Source organism: Crocodylus siamensis, chromosome 3 (assembly GCF_052110815.1).
Source record: "Crocodylus siamensis isolate JL-2025a chromosome 3, ASM5211081v1, whole genome shotgun sequence".
NCBI lineage: Eukaryota > Metazoa > Chordata > Crocodylia > Crocodylidae > Crocodylus > Crocodylus siamensis.
In genome coordinates, this window is record NC_143397.1 from 29517888 (window position 1) to 29539135 (window position 21248).

Consider the following 21248-nt stretch of genomic DNA (forward strand, 5'->3'; position numbering starts at 1 on the left):
TACAAGTTATATGTTTATTAATACTAAAGGAAGGTACAACCCAGAGAATTCCAATCTAGACTAGCATTTCAACATTCGGCCCCCTACAATCATTTTTTTTTAATATTTGTCATGGATGTAAAAAGTCGTACTGTACAATGGCTATTATACAAATCTAGGTTTCGGGTTCAACTTATTATAAGCAGGACCTATTTGCATCTGTGTCCACAGTGTAGCATTTTATAGCACTTAATATATTCCCATTGACTTTAGTTACAACTCAATGCTTCTGAAAATCAGAGCCAATTCTCAACTCATCTACCTTAACCATCAGTCTATCCTCTTTCTTCTCGAACTCTTGTTTCACTCACTAGACATATTTGAATTTCTACAGCAAATGAATCAAGGGTCATACGGACAAATCTCCTTAACAACCCAATCCTGAGTAATCCTAGTAGCAGGTCTATCCCTATAGTCTTGCTGGGGTTGTTTGACCCCAGTCCTCTTTCCTGCCATGGCAGGGGGTCGGACTAGATGATCTGCTTAGGTCCCTTCCGACCCTAGAAACTATGAAACTATGAAACTATACACAGAATAAGGCTGAGCTTCTGTGTAAAAATAGTATAAAATCATATAGTTAAAAACTGTGATAATACATATGCACAAGGGGTGAATTAAAATTGTTCACAGAACCTTATTTTTTGCCTTTTCTAACTTCTGGTTCCCAGTCTTCTATATGTTTTTTGACTCAGAGTGTGCATCTACATAAGATGCTTTACTGTGCAGTTGACTAATTGACTGCATGGTAAAATGTCACTGTCTACACAGGCAGAAGCTTACTGCACAATTAGTCAACTGCAGGGTTAATTTGCTACCTGCTGCAGTGACTGTGCACTAGCTCACATATAGATAGCTGACCAGGATCAAATTTGCTCCTGGTCAGCCTGGGCAACTGGGGTTGGGAGAACAATCCCCTTCCATGGGAGCTGCCTGCTGCCAGGATAGGCTCTGAGCCGGGATCCTAGCCAGGACAATGTCCCCTTGCCCTGGTAGCAGGCAACCCAATTCCAACTCCCCCATTAGAGCAGGGGACTGCTTCCTGCCCCTAGGAGCTGCCTAGTGCCAGGGAGAGCTCTGAGCCTGGCTGGGACAATGTCCCTCTCCCTCAGCAGCAGGCAGCTCCTGGGGGCAGGAAGTAATCTCTCAGACCCCACTCTGATTGCAGAGCTGGGGCTGGGAGCTGCCTCTTTCTGGAGCGCAGGGACATTGTCCCAGCCGGGCTCCATGGTCAAAGCCCACCTAGGCAGCAGGCAGCTGCTGGGGACAGGAAGCAATGTCTCAGCTCCCTGCTTTAATTGGCAAGTTGGGGCTAGGAGCTCCCTGCACCTGGAATTTCCTGCCCAGCCTGGAGCTGGCTGGGTCCTGCCCCAGAACAGGACATGTCGTGACCAACCCTGAGCTGTGTGGGGAAGCCCTAGTGGGCACAGGGCTTGTCCTAATGTGTGCAGGGTGGGAAAGTTCTGCATTAGCAGCTCTCCTGCCCCATGCACATCAGGACCCCTCCCAACATGTACAGGGCCAGGTGACAACTGTCTCCTGGCCCCGTGCATCCTGCCAGTCACTTGGCTAGCACCCAGGGGGAGACTGGATGTGTAGATACACTCCCTCAGTAGGCTTACTGTGCAGTAGTTTTACTGCACAGTAAGCCTACTTCAAATAAATAGCATATGTAGATATGCCAGTTTCTCTCTCCATTTACTGGCCTTGAGGTTCAGTCTCTTGCTCATCCTAGCTTATTCTTCCCTCTGCCCATCTTAACCCCTCTGAATTTCAATCATTCAACCTAAGCTGCTGAAGCATCAGCAGGGAAAACATTTTTATTTTTCCTTTGTTCTCAGCCTCCTTGCCATGATGCTTGTCCAGAATCCTTCTCAAAAGCTCAAATTAATGCTTGTCAACACCAAAAATTATATATCAACCTAAGTAAAATCATTGTCTTACACTGATTTAGTTGCACAACTGCAAACCCCAATGTAGACACAGATAAATTTGCTTCCAACTGACCTATACCGATTTAATTGACTTAGCATGAAGGTAACTGTGCCAATACCTCTGCTAGTTCTCCAAGAAGGGCAACCATGAACTCAATTTCCAAAACCCAAGAGACCCATACTGAGCTATGTATTTGTGCCTTATTTTCAGGGAAGCTGCATCTGGATTGCTTATTGAACGGTCCATGCCTTGTCCGTTCCATACACTCCTTTATAGCTGCATAGATTTGCACTAATGATAATGTTATCTTTCTATTTTTTCTATATCATCTTCTTAACGTCTCCCATTTGGTCCAGGGACAGGAAGCACCCTCCCCTGGGAAGTTTAGAGAACTGTAAGTTTAAGTTTAAATTAAGACAGCTTCTGGTTTTGTGTAGTATTTCCCTATGGAAAGTCAAGTCAAGTAGGTGTGACTACTTTGCTAAATCAAGGTAAAAGGGAAAGTCCATTCTAGGCAGCTAGACTTCATTTGGACACCCATATTTTCAGTTGTTACAAGCAGGAAGAACAAATGCTCCAGGAAAGTTTGGAGAAAAACATTTATTTTCCAGCATTTCTTTTTACAGACCCAGTCTGTGAAAATTACTTTTTAACCATATAAGATATACATTATTGACAGATTATTTAGAGGTAAATGTGGAAGGAGATAGGCTAAAGAATTATTAGCTTAACTATAAAATATCTTTACTGGTGACACTATGAATCTATCAAGCACTAATTGGATGCACGTGTTAGTAGCAGTAAAAAGGCACTGTCCAGTTGTCCACCTTACATGGGAATCTACTTTGAGTGTCTTCTTTGATTTACTGTTCCAATTAGAACAGAATGTTCAAAGAAAGAACACAAATGACCTGATTTAAAAGCAAAGAGTACCTTTAAAGCTATTATTTAGCATTTCACTAGCTGACTTTTAAATGTTCTTTTTCCCTTGAAGCTTTCAGTTGTGTAAAACAGTACCCATCACAGAACTGATTCTGTTTAATAATCCATTTAATTAAGTATAAGCAATATTTTTCTTCTGTAAAGATTTTGATTTTTATGGAAACCTAGGTCTTTCTAGACAGATGCATTTTTAAAACTTAGGGACTTTTTTATGTTCAATAAGGTAACATATCTCTTCAAGTTATACTGGGTTGGCAGAAGCAATAACAACTAGTTCTGTAAGAAAAAATACTTTTCCAGTTCCCAAAGCCAAGCAATAAAGGCAGAACTATTATTTCCAAATAAAAGGAAAAGCATCTGAACAATAAAGCCTTAAGGCATCAAACAATAATTTGAATCCAAAGAAGACTAATTAGTTTTCTATCCATGTACAACATAACTTGTAAGACCAATGCATATGCCAGTCAAAAACCTGAAATATACTTGAGTATATTCCAGTTGTAAATCTTCCCTCTGTTACACATCACATAGTTAGTTTGTCTTATCTTGGAACAAGCAATGAGATTTTCTTTTAATGCAATCAACACTGGTTATGCATACTGTCAAATTCAGGGGCTATATGAACACAGTTTGTAGTTGCATTGTTTTAAAATGTAAAAAGTGGGGTGTAAAGTTCATTAGAAGTATGATATAAATCACCTTAAACTACATGCAGTTAATGGTCCACTTTTTACTGCAGCTGCACATAATAAACTGATTGCATTAAATTTGTGTAAATTGTAATTTCAACTCAGTACCATGTTTGGAGGTATAACTGATTCTTTGTCAAACACAAGAGAAAAGACTCTTAGAAATAATCCCATAGTGACTCCATCACCTTTCTGGTGACTTAGTTGACTTAATTTCTAGTTCCCCATGTGTAAAACTTTTGAACAAAAATACAATGTTGTTCACAGATTCACAGAAGTTTAGGGCTGGAAGGGACCTCATGAGATCACTTGGTCCAGCCCCGCCTGCTCTGGGCAGGAAAGACTGCTGGGGTCAAGTAACCCCAGCAATGTGTGCATCCAGTCTCCCTTTGAAGATCTCCAGGGTAGATGCCTGCACCATCCCTCTGGAAGTCTATTCTAGAGTCTGGTCACATGAACTGTAAAGAAGTTTTTCCTTCTATCCAGTCTGAAACCTTCTTCTAGGAGTTTATAACCATTGCTCCTGATTTTCCCTTGGGGCGCTTTGGTGAATAGTTGTTCGCCTAGCCCCTGATGCTCTCCCTTGAAATATTCATAAGCTGATACCAAATCTTCCTAAAATCTTCTCTTTTGCAGCCTGAACAGTCCCGTATCTGTCAGCCTTTCCCCATAGGGCTTGCTCTCCAGGCCTCTAATTATACGAGTGGCTCTTCTCTGGACTCTCTGAAGCTTCTCCACATCCTTCTTGAAGTGTGGCACCCAGAACTGGACACAGTCCTTCAGCTGTAACCTCACCAATGCTGAGTAGAGCAGGAGAATAACTTCCTTAGTTTTGCTTGAGATGCATTGGTTGAAGCATGACAGCATATTGTTTGCTTTGCTAAATGTAGCATAATGTTGCACACTGGTGGCTCATATTCATTTTATGGTCAATTATGACCCCCAGTCCCTTTTGGCCATGGTGCTAGCTAGCGTAGGATCACTGAGCCTGTGAATTTGTTGCAGATTTTCCCTCCCCAGATGGAGCACTTTACACTTCTCCGTGTTGAACTGCATCTGGTTCTGGTCTGCCCATCTAACTAATCTGTCTAGGCGTGCCTGGATCATCAGCCTACCCTGATGTGTGGCCTCACTTTCCCACAGCTTAGCATCATTGGCGAACTTTGACAGCACTTTTCATCCCCAGATCCAGATCATTGATGAAGATGTTGAAAAGCACTGGTCCAAGTACTGAACCCTGGGGAACCTCACTAGCTACCTTCTGCCAGATCAACACAGATCCATCTATTAGTACTCTCTGGTTCTGACCCCACAGACAGTTTCCCACCCATCTGACTATTGAATTATTGAGCTCATTGTCCTCTAGTTTTGCCCTAAGAGTCTCAGAGAAGAGGCACGAAAGGAACTCTACCATATTTGTTTGTAACCTTCAAGAATCTTCAGTGCAATGAGCTATTGTTCTGAATGCATGGATGGTAAGCTCTCCCTTTAATTAAGAGTAGCTAACCTTCACATATTTCATGTGGGTAGATAAAACTCAGTAATTAGATCAATACTAGGCCCCTTGCTTAACTAGAGTCCTGGGAGATGGGGGAGTTCTCTAGTGAGTTTGCCTGGAAACACTCAGCTTCCTTCACTGTAAGCTTGATGAGACAAAACAGGGCAAAGGAAACCTTTCAGGACCAAGAAGCAGTGAGCAGACCAGTTTACAGAGGAGTTTGGTAGGGAAGTTCTGCTTGGAAAGAGGGACAGAAATAGAAAGATGGCAGATTAAGAGACTCAGAGAAATGGCTGGAGGATGTTGCAATACTTTGATTGCCAGCACTTCCTCTGCTTTCACCTGTGAGATTTCTGGTCAGGCAAGACTCTTCACTGTTGAGGTTTTCACCCAGGTCCTGGTTTGGTGCTGTGGAGACAGTGGCTTGCAGATCCCTTCCAGCTGCAGCCAGGTTGGGGAGTGCCTGTGATGTGACCGGTGCTTTCTGGTTGTGTCCCTCTGGGAGCAGGTAAGAGAGCTACAGGATGAGCTACCAGGAGGACGTCATCGATTCAGTGCTGGAGGAGAACTCTAGGACTGTGGAAGAAGGACTGCTAGGGGCAGCACTAGAGAAGGAAGAGGATATGGACTCCCAGGAAGGTGGAAGCTGGAAGCTTGTGACCTCTGGCAGCAAACAGAAGTCTTTATCTCCACCTGCAGCAGTTTACCTGGAGAACAGATATAGAGCCCTAGGAACAGAGGAGGAGGAACATGCTCCATTGGTGAAGAAGGCCAGGCTAGGCATTCCCAAGATCGGAAGGACTGAGACCACTACCATCAAGAAGAAATGACAGGTAGCAGTGGTTGGACACTCCCTTCAGCACAGGGTGGAGGCAGCATTTGCGCACTTAACCTGTTGTCTTGGGAGGTCTGCTGCTTGCCCAGAGTATGAATCCAAGATGTTACAGAAGGATTACTGAGAGTCATTTGGCCCTATGGCTACTATCCCATGCTGCTCATCCATGTGGGTACTGATGATACTATGGGGGGGGGGACCCTGAGCAGATAAAAAGTGACTACAGGGCTCTGGATGCAAGGGTGAAGGAGACAGGGGACAGGGGTTCAAGCAGTGTTCTCCTTGATCCTTTTGGTCAAGGGGAAGGGCCCGGGTAGGAGCAGATGCATCCTGAAGATCAACGTGTGGCTATGCCGATGGTGTCACCAGCAACGCTTTGGCATCTTTGACCATAGGATGTTGTTCCAAGAAGAAGGATTCCTAAGAAGAGATGGGATTCACCTGATAAAGAGAGAGAAGAGCATCTTTGCAGACAGACTCGTAACCTAGTGAGGAGGGCTTTAAACTAGGTTCAGAGGGGAATGGAGACCAAAGCCCTGAGGTAAGTGGGGAAGTGGAAGCACAAGTAGGAGGGGCAAAAGGGGAGGCCTTCTTATTCTTCTTGAGAAAACAGGACAACTGGCTAGTCATCTCAGGTGTCTGTACATGAATGCATGCAGCCTAAGAAACAAGAAGGGAGAATTGCAAGTCCTTGGGCAGTCACGAAACTATGATGTGATTGGAATAACAAAGACTTGGTGGGATAGCTTGCACAACTAGCAAGTATGGCAGAAGATCAACTTAGCTTAGCAGGAAACTCTTCAGTGAGATAAAATACAAGGAAGCTTATAAGTGGAAACCTACATAGACAACTAGGGAGGAGTATAAGAGTATTGCTTGGGCATGCAGGGATGAAATCACAAAGCCAAAGCACAACTGGAGTGTGAAGCATAACTAGAAGGGTCTCTACAAGTATGTCAGCAACAAGAGGAGGATCAAGGAAAGTGTCGGTCCTTTACTACATGGGGGAGTGACAGAGGATGCAGAAAAGGCTCAAGTACTCAATTACCTTTTTCACCTCAGTCTTCACAGGCAAGGTCAGTTCCCAGACTACTGCACCTGGCAGCACAGTTTGGGGAGGAGAGGAGCAGCCAACAGTGGCAAAAGAACAAGTTACAGAGTATTTAGAAAGCTGGACATGTACAAGTTCATGGGGCTGAATGGGATGCACCTAAGGGTGCTGAGGGAGTTGGCTGATGTGACAGCAGAGCCACCGGCCATTGTCTTTGAAAATTCATGGCAGTTGACAGAGGTCCCAGATGATTGGAAGACAGCAAATACAGTGCACACGGAAAGAAGGAGGATCCAGGAAACTGTAGACCAATCAGCCTCACCTCAGTTCCTGGAAAAATCATGGAGGAGGTCCTCAAGGAATCCATTTCTAAGCACTTGGAGAAGACGGTGATCAGCAGAGATACTGGTTTTCTGTGATAAAAAAAATCCCAAATTTTGGGTGAAAAGTCACTCCAAATCCACATTTTTCCATGATTAAAATGAAACACCACCTGTGCGTGTGTGTGTGTGTGTGTGTGTGTGTGTGTATTTATATTTATGAGCAACTGGAGTTGCAGCTAGCAGTTATATATATATATAGCTGCAACTCCAGTTGTTCTTATATATATACATGAGTGGTGTTTCATTTTAATCATGGAAGAATGTGGAGGGTAAGGCTAGGATTCAGAAAAATCTGGACAAGTTGGAGAACTGGATCAAAAAAAAAATCTCATGAGGTTCAATAAGTACAAGTACAAACTCCTGCATTTAGGATGGAACAAATGGTACAGGTTGGGGACTGACTGTCTAAGCAGCAGAAAAGGACATGCGGGTTACAGTGAACAAGAAACTGAATATGAGCCAACAGTGTGCCCTTATTGGAAAGAAGGCTAACAACATAATGAGCTGCATTTGGCGTGTTGCCAGAAGATTTATTTGGTACTGGTGAAGCCACATTTGAAGTACTGTGTCCAGTTCTGGGCACCCCACTACAGAAAGGATTTGGACAAATTGGAGAGAATCCAGTGGAGAGTAATAAAAATGGTGAGGGGGCTGGGGAACATGACTTATGAGGAGAGACTGAGGGAACTGGGCATAATTAGTTTAGAGAAGAGATGACTGAGAGGGGATTTAATAGGAGCCTTCAACTACCCGAAGGGTGGTTACAAGGACAGAGCTGGATTGTTCTCAGTGGCAGATGACAGAACAAGGAGCAATCGTCTCAAGTTGCAATAAGGGAAGTTTAGGTTAAATATTGGGAAAAACTTTTTCACAAAGAGAGTAGTAGTAAAGCACTGGAACATGTTACCCAGAGAGGTTGTGGACTCTCCAACCCTGGAGGTTTCCAAGACCTGGGTAGATAAAGCCCTGGCTGGGATAAACTAGTTGAGGTTGGTCCTGCTTTGAGCAAGTGGTTGAACTAGATGACCTCATGAGGTCCTGTCCAACCCTAATTTTCTTAGTCTATGATTCAGTTCACTGTGCTAAATAGCAATGTGCTATATGTAATTTCGCTATTTCGTGGCCTCATCTTCCTCGAGTGCAAAGGTGATCAGCCTTGTTTTGCAGGTGGCTATAAATTAAATTTATGAAAAAAGCTTCCTTAGAATGGTATATAGATTTAATAGATTTATAATAGAACTACAATGTTAGTGTGGAAGGTGTACATGGAAGAAATGCAGTGAAAGTAACAGAAAAGTTTAATAATACAATTCCTTCCATAGTCATTTCATGTCTGTGACTCTACACTCTGGGTTATAAATTATATAAGTGAGCTCCACAGTAAATAAAAGCTTAAATGAAAAAGCAACTCCAATAGTAGTAATAAAAAGGTATAGATTTTCTACCCCTCCTACCCCAAAATTACAGGAAATATTTATTAGGAGGCAGGTTGTGATTTCCTGTTTTTCTTATGTCTTTTTACAACTGTCACCATGTGGCAACCCTTTGTAAAAAGTAAAAAAAGTAATGTGAGCTTGGGAAATGTACTCTCTCATTTATAAAGAAGAAAAATCCCATGTTATTTAAAACCAATTATGAAACAGTTGATGTGATATCACATACACTATTTCAATAGTAACCAATATTAAGGCAGCATATTTGCCCAATATTCTATTCTTCTTTATTGCTGACATCTGGTTGTTATGTATCATTCAGTGAAATGATTTCATTACACCCGAGAGAAATTAAACTTTGGCTTGTTAGCTGTAAATTATTAGAGAGTAGAACTATCTTAGTCATTACCCTTGATCTAAGGTGCACTGGTGTTAACAAACATTATTGATATAAATGTGGGGGGCATGTGGGACCCATACACATTTATGTTCAAAGGCTGTAGAATCAGAGAGCAATAGTACAACTTAGCCGCAAAAGTAATTAATACATGCTCATGCATATACACACATACTCTCCTAGTAGTTGTTAATGTCCCTCAGAGCATCTGAACAGGTATTTATGGTATCTAGAATGAAGTAATTCTGAGTTTTAAGCCTTCTTCTACTATATGATCCAAAATTCCTTAAAGCTAATAGAAAACCTAGTATTAACTTCAATAAGACTAATAGATGTGTACCTGAAAGGTTTGTCTAAACCAGAGAAAAAAGTCTGGAACAGCTAGTGTAGAGTTAGCTCCCTTTGTGGCCATTTTTATTCTGTACTCAAGTGCCTTTCTGTGGTGTCACTTCAGATTCTCTCAAAAATATATTAGTAGATTTTCAGCCACTGTACAAACTAATACAATGCAATGGACTTCTCTGAATGCTGGATTCCTGAGAAACTATCGCTGCACTGCTCAGCTAATTTGAGTGTAAGATCCTTGGGATAGTGAGTATGCCAACAGGTGCTGCATCTTTTGTACAGCACTGGGCAAACAGAACTTGAACACCAATCCGTTGATTCTTTCTATTAATTTTAATGAAGTTTGTATCAGGCATCTTAGGTTCAATAAATAGATTCATAAATAATGGGTCTAATCCTGCAATCCTCAATCAAGCAAATTTTTCACCAAAGACTGCAATCTGGAGCCTGATAATTTTACAGTTCATATTATATTGTTATTCCTGTTAACATGCACAACTTGCATGGTACAAACTTGCAGAAAGGTACCTTTATATACAACCTGTTTTTGACTATGTGCCATTCTAAAAAATTAAGACAAGATTTTTCCAGCCATGTCATCACAGATGGGCCCAAGTCTATTGTTTATTAAACTTATTCAATCCCCAGTTTTTAAAGGATGTCATGGGTGCAGCTAAGGTCAGAATTTGGTTGTACTTCTCCATACAGCAATTTCTCTATCTTCACAGATGCTGAAAGCTCAAAATCTTCTAAGTCATCTCAGATGTCAAATTATAGTTGACACTTTTGTAATTACTCTTGGTTTTTTGTTTCTCACACGCTGATAGTCACTGGAGAGCATTACAGCTGTTTTATTCACTTCTAGACATGCACTTACCAGAAACTGTAGCAAAGGAACTTTGCAGCTGTAACACTGAGGTAAGCACTAGTGCTGAGTGGTAGAGTTTCATGGGCAAAACTCTAGATGTAAAGAATAATAAAACAAAACCTAAGCTATCCTACATATATCTACTGACAGATAAACTCCAGCTATGCTAAATTATGCAGCTTCCCCCAGGCTTCTGACAGAAGGGTCATAATTCACCTCAGTTCCCAACATCTCATAGGTATCTAAAGGCTGAGGTAATAGTTCTGTGTAATCAAGTTGGAAAACATCTGCCAAAGTAAACCTTTATTTAGTGCATACTATACAATATTTATAGAGCAAAGCTATGAACACTGCCTGAGACATTTTAAGGACTGAGAACTGAACTATGCTTTCTGGATGTTTATTCTGACTTTTTCCGACTGTTCCTCTTACTTGACAGCATTTAACTGGCAGTCAGCCACGAAAGCTGTTGTCTAATTACACTGCATATCATGATCTTGAAGCCCCAGAGATAAGATTTTTACTGCAGCATAAATGGATTTTAAATAGTTTTGTAATCTAAGAAAATTAATCCCCAAATTAAAATATTTAAAAGAACAAAGCATTGTGTGTCAATAGTAATTATTATTTGTTTAGGAAAATGTGGTTTTGGATGAGGAACTGATTTCAGAGGTTAAATACCTTAATATTTAACAGGCTACAATTCAGTGGGCTGGCTGGCTATCCCTTTAGGCACAGCATGAATTTATTCACATGTAATTATATATTTGGACAATATCTTAATGATACTACATGCTTACACTGAATCAGTCCAGCTGGGGATCATGGCAGTGTCCTGATTACTTAGCCACATGTGAAACAGGACCTATGCTTTTCACTTAACGTGTTGCCAGAGATGCTTTGAAATACAAAACAGGGTAGGTTGAAATCATTTAATATAAGATGGGCTTTCATGAAGCCATTTAAAATTTGCATCATTAAGAAATGAGCAATACTAAACAAAAGTGTAAAACAGTTTCCCCTTTTCATCAAAGGCTATATATTTAAGGAGTTTTGCTTTTAAAAAAATAATCTATACTGTACTTCAGATACCGTCTTAGTGAGTTAAAGAAGCTGCTATTTTTAGGAGATTTTGCTTTACTTTACCTCACACAAACTTTGCTGACAGAGTATTTCTAGATCTGATTTTAATCTGACTTGAATTAATATGCCAGTTTGCCCACTTATCTTGTATTTATATTTGCTGTTTAAACATTAACATTCGTCAAATCTGAAAACAGCTGACATAAGTTTGAATATGAATAATCCTTTAATATGCTCATACACTGAGTGTAAAAAAAGGAGATACACACACAACACCAGAACCTGTAGGCTGCAAAAATGAGCTGTCCCTGAGCAGGCGGGGGTGGGGGGGGGCGGGGGGGGAGGGCTAGATACTGAACACGTGTATGTATTTCAGTGTATGCCCTCTTCTCAGTTATGAATGCTACTGCAGATATTTATGCAGCTGAGTAACTTTACTCATAAGAACAGTCACACTGGATAACTAGGATGTTCGTAGGAGTAAAATCACCTTTATACCTAAGTGGCCCTAAATGTTTACAGGATCAGGCCCCAAATTCTTATCATTCTCTTTCTGCCACAGTACATTAACACAAACCCCATTTTATTGTTCATATGAGGTGCACACAGATATTCAGAACCACATTACTGGGAAACATAATAGGCTGGTCTATTAAAAAACAAGGTCAGATTAATAATATCAACAGCCAGACTTCTTCAAAAAGAAGACTTCCATGTATGATGGTATCTCATAAAAATATTCTCCATGAAACATGATAGTATTACATGGTAAATACATTCTGCTTTGACACCTACAGCATTTACAAACATAGGTTGAACATTGCCAACTGTGATCATTCAAAGATCATGAACATAAGATGCTAAGTGGAGCCAGTAAGAGCCATAACTGAGGAATTCAAGAAAAATACACATATTATGACCGTTTAACAAATAATGCAATAAAGGAGAACTAACTAATCTTACTTTAACATGACATGCTACATCCTGCCAAATCACACTCTATACCTATTAGTTCAAGCAGTCCCCTATAAGCTATCCAGTTGTTTTAGTTTAGTAGAGGGTGTTCCCCCTATGTATATTTGGATTTACAAGCAACCAACCTGAAACCAACTAGTTGCTCTTTACCAGTAACATCAATTAAAGGAGCTTTACTCAAATGTTTGTATGGTAGGGTTCCTCCCCCTGCAACATGCTATTACACAAGGATGTAGTCATTTGAAGTTACAATGCAATATATTGTGATTTACTACAGTGCCCCTATCTTGAGACTGTGCAGGCAAGAAAGCGAATAGAGGTTGCATTTCTCAAGCTTGACTACCAAAAAATATATTACCAGAGGCAGAGGCACACTACTACTAGAAGCCTAATTAGAGTGAACCCACAGAGCGAACTTTTTCTCTAGTCCTAAACTACGGCAGAAATAGCCTTCTGACTTTTACTTTGAAATTATTTCTTTGGGGGAAAAATGACAACGAAACGTCTGTGAGGTCTGCGTGAATTCAGCCCCAGATGTTTACGACGCAATAGCAGTGCAGCGGCGCTGCAATCCGAGAGCTCGCCGAAGAAAGCGAGTACAAGGGGACACCACAAAGCGGCACATACGCTATTGACAAGGCAGACATGAGCATCATGTTACCAGCGAGGAGGCAAGGCAAAGACACATAGCAGCGGTGGTGCCTCGGAAAGTTAACTTCATGGGCGCGATTGCTCCAAGCCAACAACATGCGGGGACAGAAATCAAAACCAGAGAAACACTTTTCAGCGTGTGCGTGTGGACAGGCCAAGACGGGGAGGGGAGGGCTGGATCTCGGGGAGCTGAGAGGGAGGTGGGAAATCAAGGTATTGTTTTCAAACACAGCCCCCCACTATTTTAGTAGCAGGGGAGCCTTCTTTCCCGACTCAGGAGACAAGGTCCATTCCTCCCCCCACCTCCCTTTACAAACCTTTCTAATTTGCTCGCCCCCCTGCCAGCCAAGGAAACAAACTGTGATCGCTCAACCCATTTGCAAACCAAATTCGCGGAGGGAGAGGGAGATCAGGAGATAGGCAGGCGGCGGATGCCCAGGGCAGAGCCAAAGCAGCCACCACCTCTCCTCTCTGTGCGGAGGTGTCACCTTCCCGAGCAAGCGGCTTGGAGAAGGCGAGGAGCCGGGGGGGACAGGGTCCCCGGGCTCGGCGGGGAGGGGGCAGAGCCCCGGGGGCAGGGGCAGAGGCAGGGAGGGGTGGGCACTTACTGTAGGGGCAGTTCTCCTTCTTGGTCCCGCTGACCTTGCCGTTCTTCTCGATCTTGAGAAAGTATTTGTTGTAGGAGTAGAGCTTCCTCCAGCGCACGTCTCCCTGGAGGTGGTTGTAGCTCCGCACGTGTCTCCCCGCACTGGGAGGCGAGGAGAAGGACGAGGACGAGGAGGAGGAGGAGGAGGAGGAGGAAGAAGAGTTGGTGGCCTCCGGGTACCGCATGTCCTGGCCGAGGTCATGGCAGGTGACAGCCACGGAAGACACGAGGAGCAGCAGCAGGAGGCAGCAGCGGCGGCGGCAGCGGCGAGGCAGGTGGGAACAGGCGGAGGCACCATTTGTCAGCATCCATTTGCACATTGTACTGGACCTCTGGGCGCTGGAGAGAGGCTCGTCAACAGAAACATGCTGGAAGGGGAAAGCCGGGGAAGGGGCACGCGGAGAGCTGGTGCCGCCTGCTCCTGCTCAGCCCCCTCTCCGCTCTGATCTGGCCTGAAGTAAGTGCACCAACATCCATAACTCAGGGGACAAAATCGCCTCCGAAGTCGCTGCCTTTTAATCCTTCGGGTCCTCCCTCAGAGAAAGAGTTTGCCGGTTTCTTGGGGGGGGGGGGGTGCTGCGGTTAATCCTCTTTCCTTTTGGTCTCTTCCCCCCCGCCCCAACCTGGGCTGAGGCGTCCCAGTGGTTATTTTCTCTTCCTCACTCCTTTCTTCACCATCTTAAGAGGCAGAAAGGTCTGCAAAATAGATGACAGGAGCGTGAGCAACAGGCAAAGCAGTGAGTGGCGGGCCGGCGGGGGTCGCGGCGGGGAGGCCGGGCGCCCCCTCCCCGGGCTCCGCGCCCTCCGCAGCCGCCACCCCGCTCCTGCGCCAAGCCCGGCGGCTCGCACGACTCCCCCGACAGCCCGGGGGGGCAGTTTCTTTGCTGGGCTTGGAGTGGTCCAAAAAAGTAATTAAAAAAAAAAAATCCAGGGGTGGTGGGGAACAAAAGGAATTTAAAAAAAAAGAAACGAAAAGAAAAGCAAATCACAACTTGTCTGCCTCCCTTTGGTTGTAAGCAGGTTGGAGGCTGTAGGCTAAATGTCAGCGATCCCAAGCCAAAGGTGGGATGTGCCTCTGGTGGTCAGCCCTTATTTGCAGGGGGTCAGGCAGCGGTGGGACATCTGAAACCCTTTTGCAGTTGGAGGGAGCAAATGCCTGCTGTGGAGGGAGCCTCGGGAGCTGCCCTCGCTTCCTCCCCGGCTGCAGCAGGAGCAGGAGCAGCCGCAGCTCTCTGCTAATTGCTCCTCAAGCTCTTCTCCTCTGAGCGCTGGCCACCAGCATGGCTTGGAGACTCATGCTTTACTAATTTCCCTGTCTTCCAGGCTGAACCAATCCCCTCTAGGGAGCCCCCCCACCCCCCTTCTTCTTTTTTAACTTGTTTTCTAGAGCAGGATTTTATTTTATTTTTTTGGCAGAGAAGTACTCGAGCAAACCACCTGGAGCTTGTTGCTTTGCTAGCTCCCCACCACCCCCCTCCTGGCCCACTGCTTGGAGGAGGGGTTGGGTGGAGAGGCTGGAAAGAAGAATATACTGCAGGCAGCCCCTGAAAAAAGCAGATTATATGCTGGTCAGGGAGAGTAAAAAGGAAGAGACATAATTAGCTCCCTTTCCTTCCCCTCTGCCAGCTTCCATGGAGGTCTCTCTGCTCCTTTAATGAATCATTGATTTCTCGCTTCCGTTGCTGAAATAAAAAGTTCACACTTGAGCCTGCTCTTCCTTTTAAGCCTCTCAAGATTTATCGTGTCTCTCCCTCCCTCACCCTCCTTGTCTCCCATGAAATCAGGGACCTAAATGACCATTTTCTAATTGCTAACATGAGTCATTTACTGAATTATGAGCCTGACATCAAAGCAAAAGGGGCTTTTATTGGGATTGCGAAGGTTTCCCCATAAAATCTGGCTGAAAGTTGTGCCGTCTCCCCCCCCCCCACACACCCCCCTTTTCTGCATAAGGCAATTTTCTTGGCCAGAAAGAGGCATATTTTCCATTTTCAAAACTATTCAAAAGCAATTTTTCAAACTGTTCTCCTTGGCCGGGGGTGCCTGGTGTTCTTGTTTTTTGACTCTGTAGAAGTTGGAGTCCTGGCCAGAGCTCCCAATGGACCTGCCATGTCGCAGTGACTGTCCTGACAGATGCAGACACTGCTCTTGTCCCAAGTTATGGCATTTACTAACAGTGACCAGGCTCCTTTGTGACATATTGAATGCATAGACTGTAATAAGGCCTCCGAGGTTCCCTCTGCTCAGACAAGGGAAGGACAGTGTGCATCCTTATGCATGCCTGTAAAACAATCAAAGGCAATGCAATGGTTATGAATAAGCCAAGAGAAGAGTGGAGAAGGAAACTGACTTTATATGAAAAAACAATTATGTGGTTTGCTTGGGATAGGTGCAATGGAAGGGGAATAATGTGGAGTATAGTTTGCCAGTATAGTGTGCATTTAGTATTACTCTGGCTCCCAACAGAAGAATACAGAAAAGACAAATAATTCTAAGGGTAGATTGACTTACTAGGTTGGGTTCTTAAGTATATTGTTAACTTCCTGGCAAAAAATTAGAAATTATTTTCTCCAGTTCTGCTGTGTCCTCTGTTTGGAAAGAGTCTGCTTTTAAATTTATGGTCTTGGTTTAAGGGGGTGACATTTAAACCGCCTTAAAATGAAACCAGTGAATCAGTATGTTTTATGGCATTGTTTATGCTACTTCAGAATATTTATTCTTCATATTTGGACCCTGTGGTAAACACTTCAGAAACTTCTTGGGTTTAATTTGATTCAGGAGTTATTCTGTAACTTTGTTCAATCACTACTTTGTAACTGCTAAATTGAAAGAAGGAAACAAAAAGCGAATGAAAAGCATAAGCCTGCTCTAAAATGAATGTTTGACAACTCTTTTAATGTGGCCCACAATCCTAATTTCAATTTTCACAGTTTATACATGCTGGCATGAATCCTGAAAGATAGGCCATAAGGTTTTCTGAGGGATTTCAGCAAGAGATGTTCAGCTGATTGCTGAAATTTTAGATGACATGTAATTAAGAATCTGTGTTTTTTAAACGGTATATTTTGTGAAGCAGTCAAATAAGTGCCCTTTTTGCTGTCAGATGTCTCAAAATGCAGCAACTTGATATTTTAATTTTTCTGAGCTGGCAAGGAAAAGTATCAGTGAATTTGCAAAAGGATGGTCTTTTTTCCTACTTTTTAAAAAATCAGTCTCATTCTTTTGAAGCCACACTAAAGAACTTTCTGCTCAAGTGAGAAATTCTGCTTAGACCTATTTCTAATTTGTGCAAAAATAAAGCTGCATGTCCAGAATTCCATGTTAAAGCTGACTCTGGCAGGTGCAATACTCAGTGCAATACTTAAAACGACTACAACACATAGAGTCCTTTTCTATACCGTGTGATGACAGGGAGGGCATTTACAAAACAGAACCCAAATGAAAAGCTGACATAGCTTTTTAGATTATATCTCATTCTTTTTTCTACTTGCTGTATAGCCTTTCTTTTATAGCACAGTTGAATCCCTAAATACCCCACTACTTTGTATTGTTAGGTCACCTCTTAGGTTAGCCTGAGAAAGCCTGAGAAAAGTTCCAGAGGAAAGATGCACTATTTAACGGAATTCAATCTGTCCCAATAGATTTGAATCACTAACATAAATGTATGAATGTAGATTATATCTCTGTAATGAGGCCTGAATCATTCTCAGTTACTTCAAAGGACTGAAATTCAACCTTCCTTTTTAGCAGCAACAATCAGACCTTAATGGGTTCCTTTATTAATTGTTCCACTGCTAAATTTGAAAAGGAACTACCTTCAGTCCAGGTCCTAGAGTACAGTGGTACCTGCTACCTCTAAAACTGTTTCTTTTTGCCTACAACGTCTTTTAGATTTGTGTATAGCTTTATTTCCCTATGTTTTTCTAAATGTTAAGTAACATTGCCTCATCAGCAGTGAAACACACACAGCTCTTTTCAAAAACATGTGCAGAGTAGAAAACATTTTTAAGGATGCTTTTTGATTTATCAGTTTTTCTAGGAGTGTTGGAAAATGAAGCACGTACATGATTTTTAATGGGAAATAGTCATAAGGGCTGTGAACCACACATGCTTAAAACAGCTGCTTGTCTTTTTTGTTTTTGATCAATGGAGAGGTTCCCCTGGTTTAAAATGCAAGTGTCCCTGGTGTTAGATTCACTTTTATTCTTGAATATCAGGAGTATCTCAAGCTGTGAAGACTGCATGTGCCTACTGAGATTTCCCCCCACAGTAGTATCTTTCTCTGGTGTTTTAAGTCATTTCTGCATAAGTCACAGTGTAGCATTTTAGTCAATTCACTCACTGAAGTCACCAGTCTCTTCTATTCATTTTGGAATGTTGGATAGCACTTGTGACCATATGCTGCACACAGTGTAATTAGAGGTATGTATACCCCTTGCAGTCAAGGGATCCAGTCCTGTTTCTTTTCTAGTTGATAGGAATTTTGCCAGTGACTTGAATGAGAGTAGATTTGGGCCAGATACTCATTCTCAGAGACAATGCTTCTGAAGCAACTCAAGGAATCGTGAATGACAGTGATGGTACAAGGATTGCAATCTGTAGTTCAAATGCAAGCTATAGAGCTGCTTTGCAATATGGTACAAGACCAATTAAAACTGTGAAAAGAATGTTATGACATGTAAGAATTAGAAGTCTCAGAATGTAATGCATTCTTAATAGGAGAATAGGACATTTTGATCAAGATGGGCCACTTTGTGCTGGATGGATATTTACAACATAGGATGCACTCCCCTTAAGGAGAAAAGCTGCTATCTGCTGCTTATGCAAATTAAGTTTGATTTAAGCTTGTGGCTAGTCGGTATTATGGTTCCTATTTTAGTAATTTAAAATATAATAGTAATAACAATAATCTTTATCATTATGCTTTTCTGTACATCTAAAAGGGCTTTAAAAAGATGAGCAAATACAATTATTTGCATTTTAGATGCAGGTTAAAGGATAAAGAAATTAAGGATGTTGCTTAAGATGATGCAGGCTGAAATTCATCCTAATGTTGAAGGTCATTCACCATTTAGGATCCACTGTAATTGGATTTTAGTAGGACTTGTTCAGAAGTATGAATTTCAATCATACTAAGTCACAGAGATGGAAAAGGAACCCAGGATACATTTTCAATCCTTAGCAGTACTTTACGGTATTGCCCATTGCAAAATGTATTTCTTGTATACAACACATATTCCACGCCCCTCCCCCCAAAAACAAAACAAAACAACCCAGTTACTTGAAACTTTAGTGTGCGTTATGTGAATACACTAAAAACAGTTTCTGCTGGCTATGGGCAAAAGTGAAAGTAAAATTTGTACAGGACTCATAGGAAGTGGAACAATAGCAGATTCTGTTCCCTGGCTGCTGATACTCCATTATTTACTACAAGGAAAGATTTTTTTTTGGTCTTCATTCTGCATTACAAAAACAATGTTATATTCTGGGGAGTGTTGTATCCAAGAAAATACAATACATCTATAAGGATAAAATACTTCCTTGTTGCGCACCCTCAGAATCTTTAGCTGCGTATTAACACCATTTAATTTGTAAACGTAGGGATTTTACCAGGGATCATCTGTGTTTATATTTTGCTATCAAAATACCTTGCATTCACAGTTCAGTTTTAACCAGGAAAAGTGTACCAAAAAAGTCTGAAATAAACAAATTGAATTTAAACCAGGCCTAACTCCACCCTGCACATAACTGTAGTATTGATGGCAATGGGTATTCAACTTGAGGAGGAACTAGATCTCAAATAGTTTGACTTAGTTTGTGAAGGAGGAGGATGTACAGAGAAATGTGAGGAGTAAGTTCTGGAGCCACCTCTGATATGTAATATTGATCTGGCAGAAATCAGTGCTTCATACTTTTATGGGAGATCCAAATGTAAGATTTGAATCGCTTATAAAATAAGAATAAATAAATTGTAGCACTTAAGGCAGCAATGCCAAATACAACTCATCATCAGCACAAGTAGACATACTGAATTCAATGGGACCCACACAGATTTGGCAACAAGGATTTGTTTCGTTACACAGTACTTGGAAATTTCCTGGAGAACTCTTAGTGTAAAAATCAAGGAATGGATTGTATTGATCCATAAATACATTTTTCAGGGGAAGCCAATATAGTGTTAAACTATATCCTTAATTACTTCTAGACACTGAGGTTCAGAGAATGGAACAGGAAAGAACTGCTTAAACAAAATGTGAGAAAAGTGCTTGTGGTGGCTTTTTGTGTCACACCTGTTAGGGTGTGGACAGATGTAACACTTAGAACATTTGAAATATGCTCTAGACCAGTGGGTTTTAACCTTTGGGCCACAGACCCCAGGGGGGTCTGCAGACTGTGTCTAAGGGGCCTGAGAAAGAAGACTATGATCAATCAAAAGCACGTGAACACCCACGCTTACAAGTCTGGGGAACTCCCTTCTCATCAGTGCAGAGGCGGAAAAGGATCTTCGAGTCATCATTGATGCCAAGATGAACATGGGCTGGCAGTGTGGGGATGCAGTCAGGAAAGCCAACTGCACCTTGTCATGTATCCACAGATGCATCTCGAGCAGGTCCAAGGAGGTGATCCTCCCTCTCTATGCGGCACTGGTCAGGCTGCAGCTGGAGTACTGCATTCAGGTCTGGGCGCCGCACTTCAAGAGGGATGTGGGCAACATGGAGAGGGTTCAGAGGAGACCACTCACATGATCAGGGAGCATCAGGGCAGGCCCTACGAGGAGAGGCTACGGGACCTGAACCTGTTCAGCCTCCACAAGAGAAGGCTGAGGGGGGATCTAGTGGCCTGTTACAAACTAGTCAGAGGGGACCAGTGGGCACTGGGGGAGTCCCTGTTTCCCCGAGCACTACCAGGAGTGACTAGAAATAACGGTCGCAAGCTGGCAGAGGGTAAATTCAGATTAGACAGCAGGAGGCGCTACTTCACTGTCAGGGCAGCTAGGATCTGGAACCAACTTCCAAGCGAAGTGGTACTGGCTCCTACCCTGGGGGTCTTTAAGACAAGGCTAGACAAGCACCTTGCTGGGGTCGTTTCACCCCAGTACTCTTTGCTGCCATGGCAGGGGGTCGGACTTGATGATCTGCTCAGGTCCCTTCCGACCCTACCAACTATGAACTATGAAACTAAGTCAAAAGGATCTGTTCACACCTCCATCCAAAATTTTTTAGGGGTTGAAAAATTAAAAAAAGTTGAAAACCACTGCTCTAGGCCATAAGCCTCTAGATGTACATGCCACTTAGTACTATCTTTTAACTTCCTTGAACATTTTAAAAGCACACCAGGAAAATCAGGTACTGTTTTCAGCTGAACCTCCATGAATTGGGTTAACGTTATGTGGGGATATAGAACATTCCCTTCCTAGTAACTGGTCAGGCCTGCAGGCATCCCAAACTGCTCCTCATCCTACCCGCTAAGCATATGCAAGA

General features: G+C 42.6%; 1 protein-coding gene and 1 long non-coding RNA gene across 3 annotated transcripts in view; one reads left to right on the top strand and one right to left on the bottom strand.

Annotated features, from left to right (window-relative positions):
• FGF10 (fibroblast growth factor 10) overlaps positions 1-15177 on the bottom strand; it is a 90347-nt gene extending 75170 nt beyond the window's left edge. For both annotated transcript variants that reach the window (XM_090038046.1, XM_090038047.1), the window contains exon 1: positions 13730-15177. In XM_090038046.1, the coding sequence (XP_089894172.1) occupies positions 13730-14087 (358 nt within the window). In that variant the 5' untranslated portion in view covers positions 14088-15177. The remainder of the gene's footprint in view (positions 1-13729) is intronic.
• LOC149868133 (uncharacterized) overlaps positions 14099-21248 on the top strand; it is a 29901-nt gene continuing 22751 nt past the window's right edge. Inside the window, exon 1 of the long non-coding RNA XR_016441188.1 lies at positions 14099-14224. This is a non-coding gene — a long non-coding RNA (uncharacterized LOC149868133). The remainder of the gene's footprint in view (positions 14225-21248) is intronic.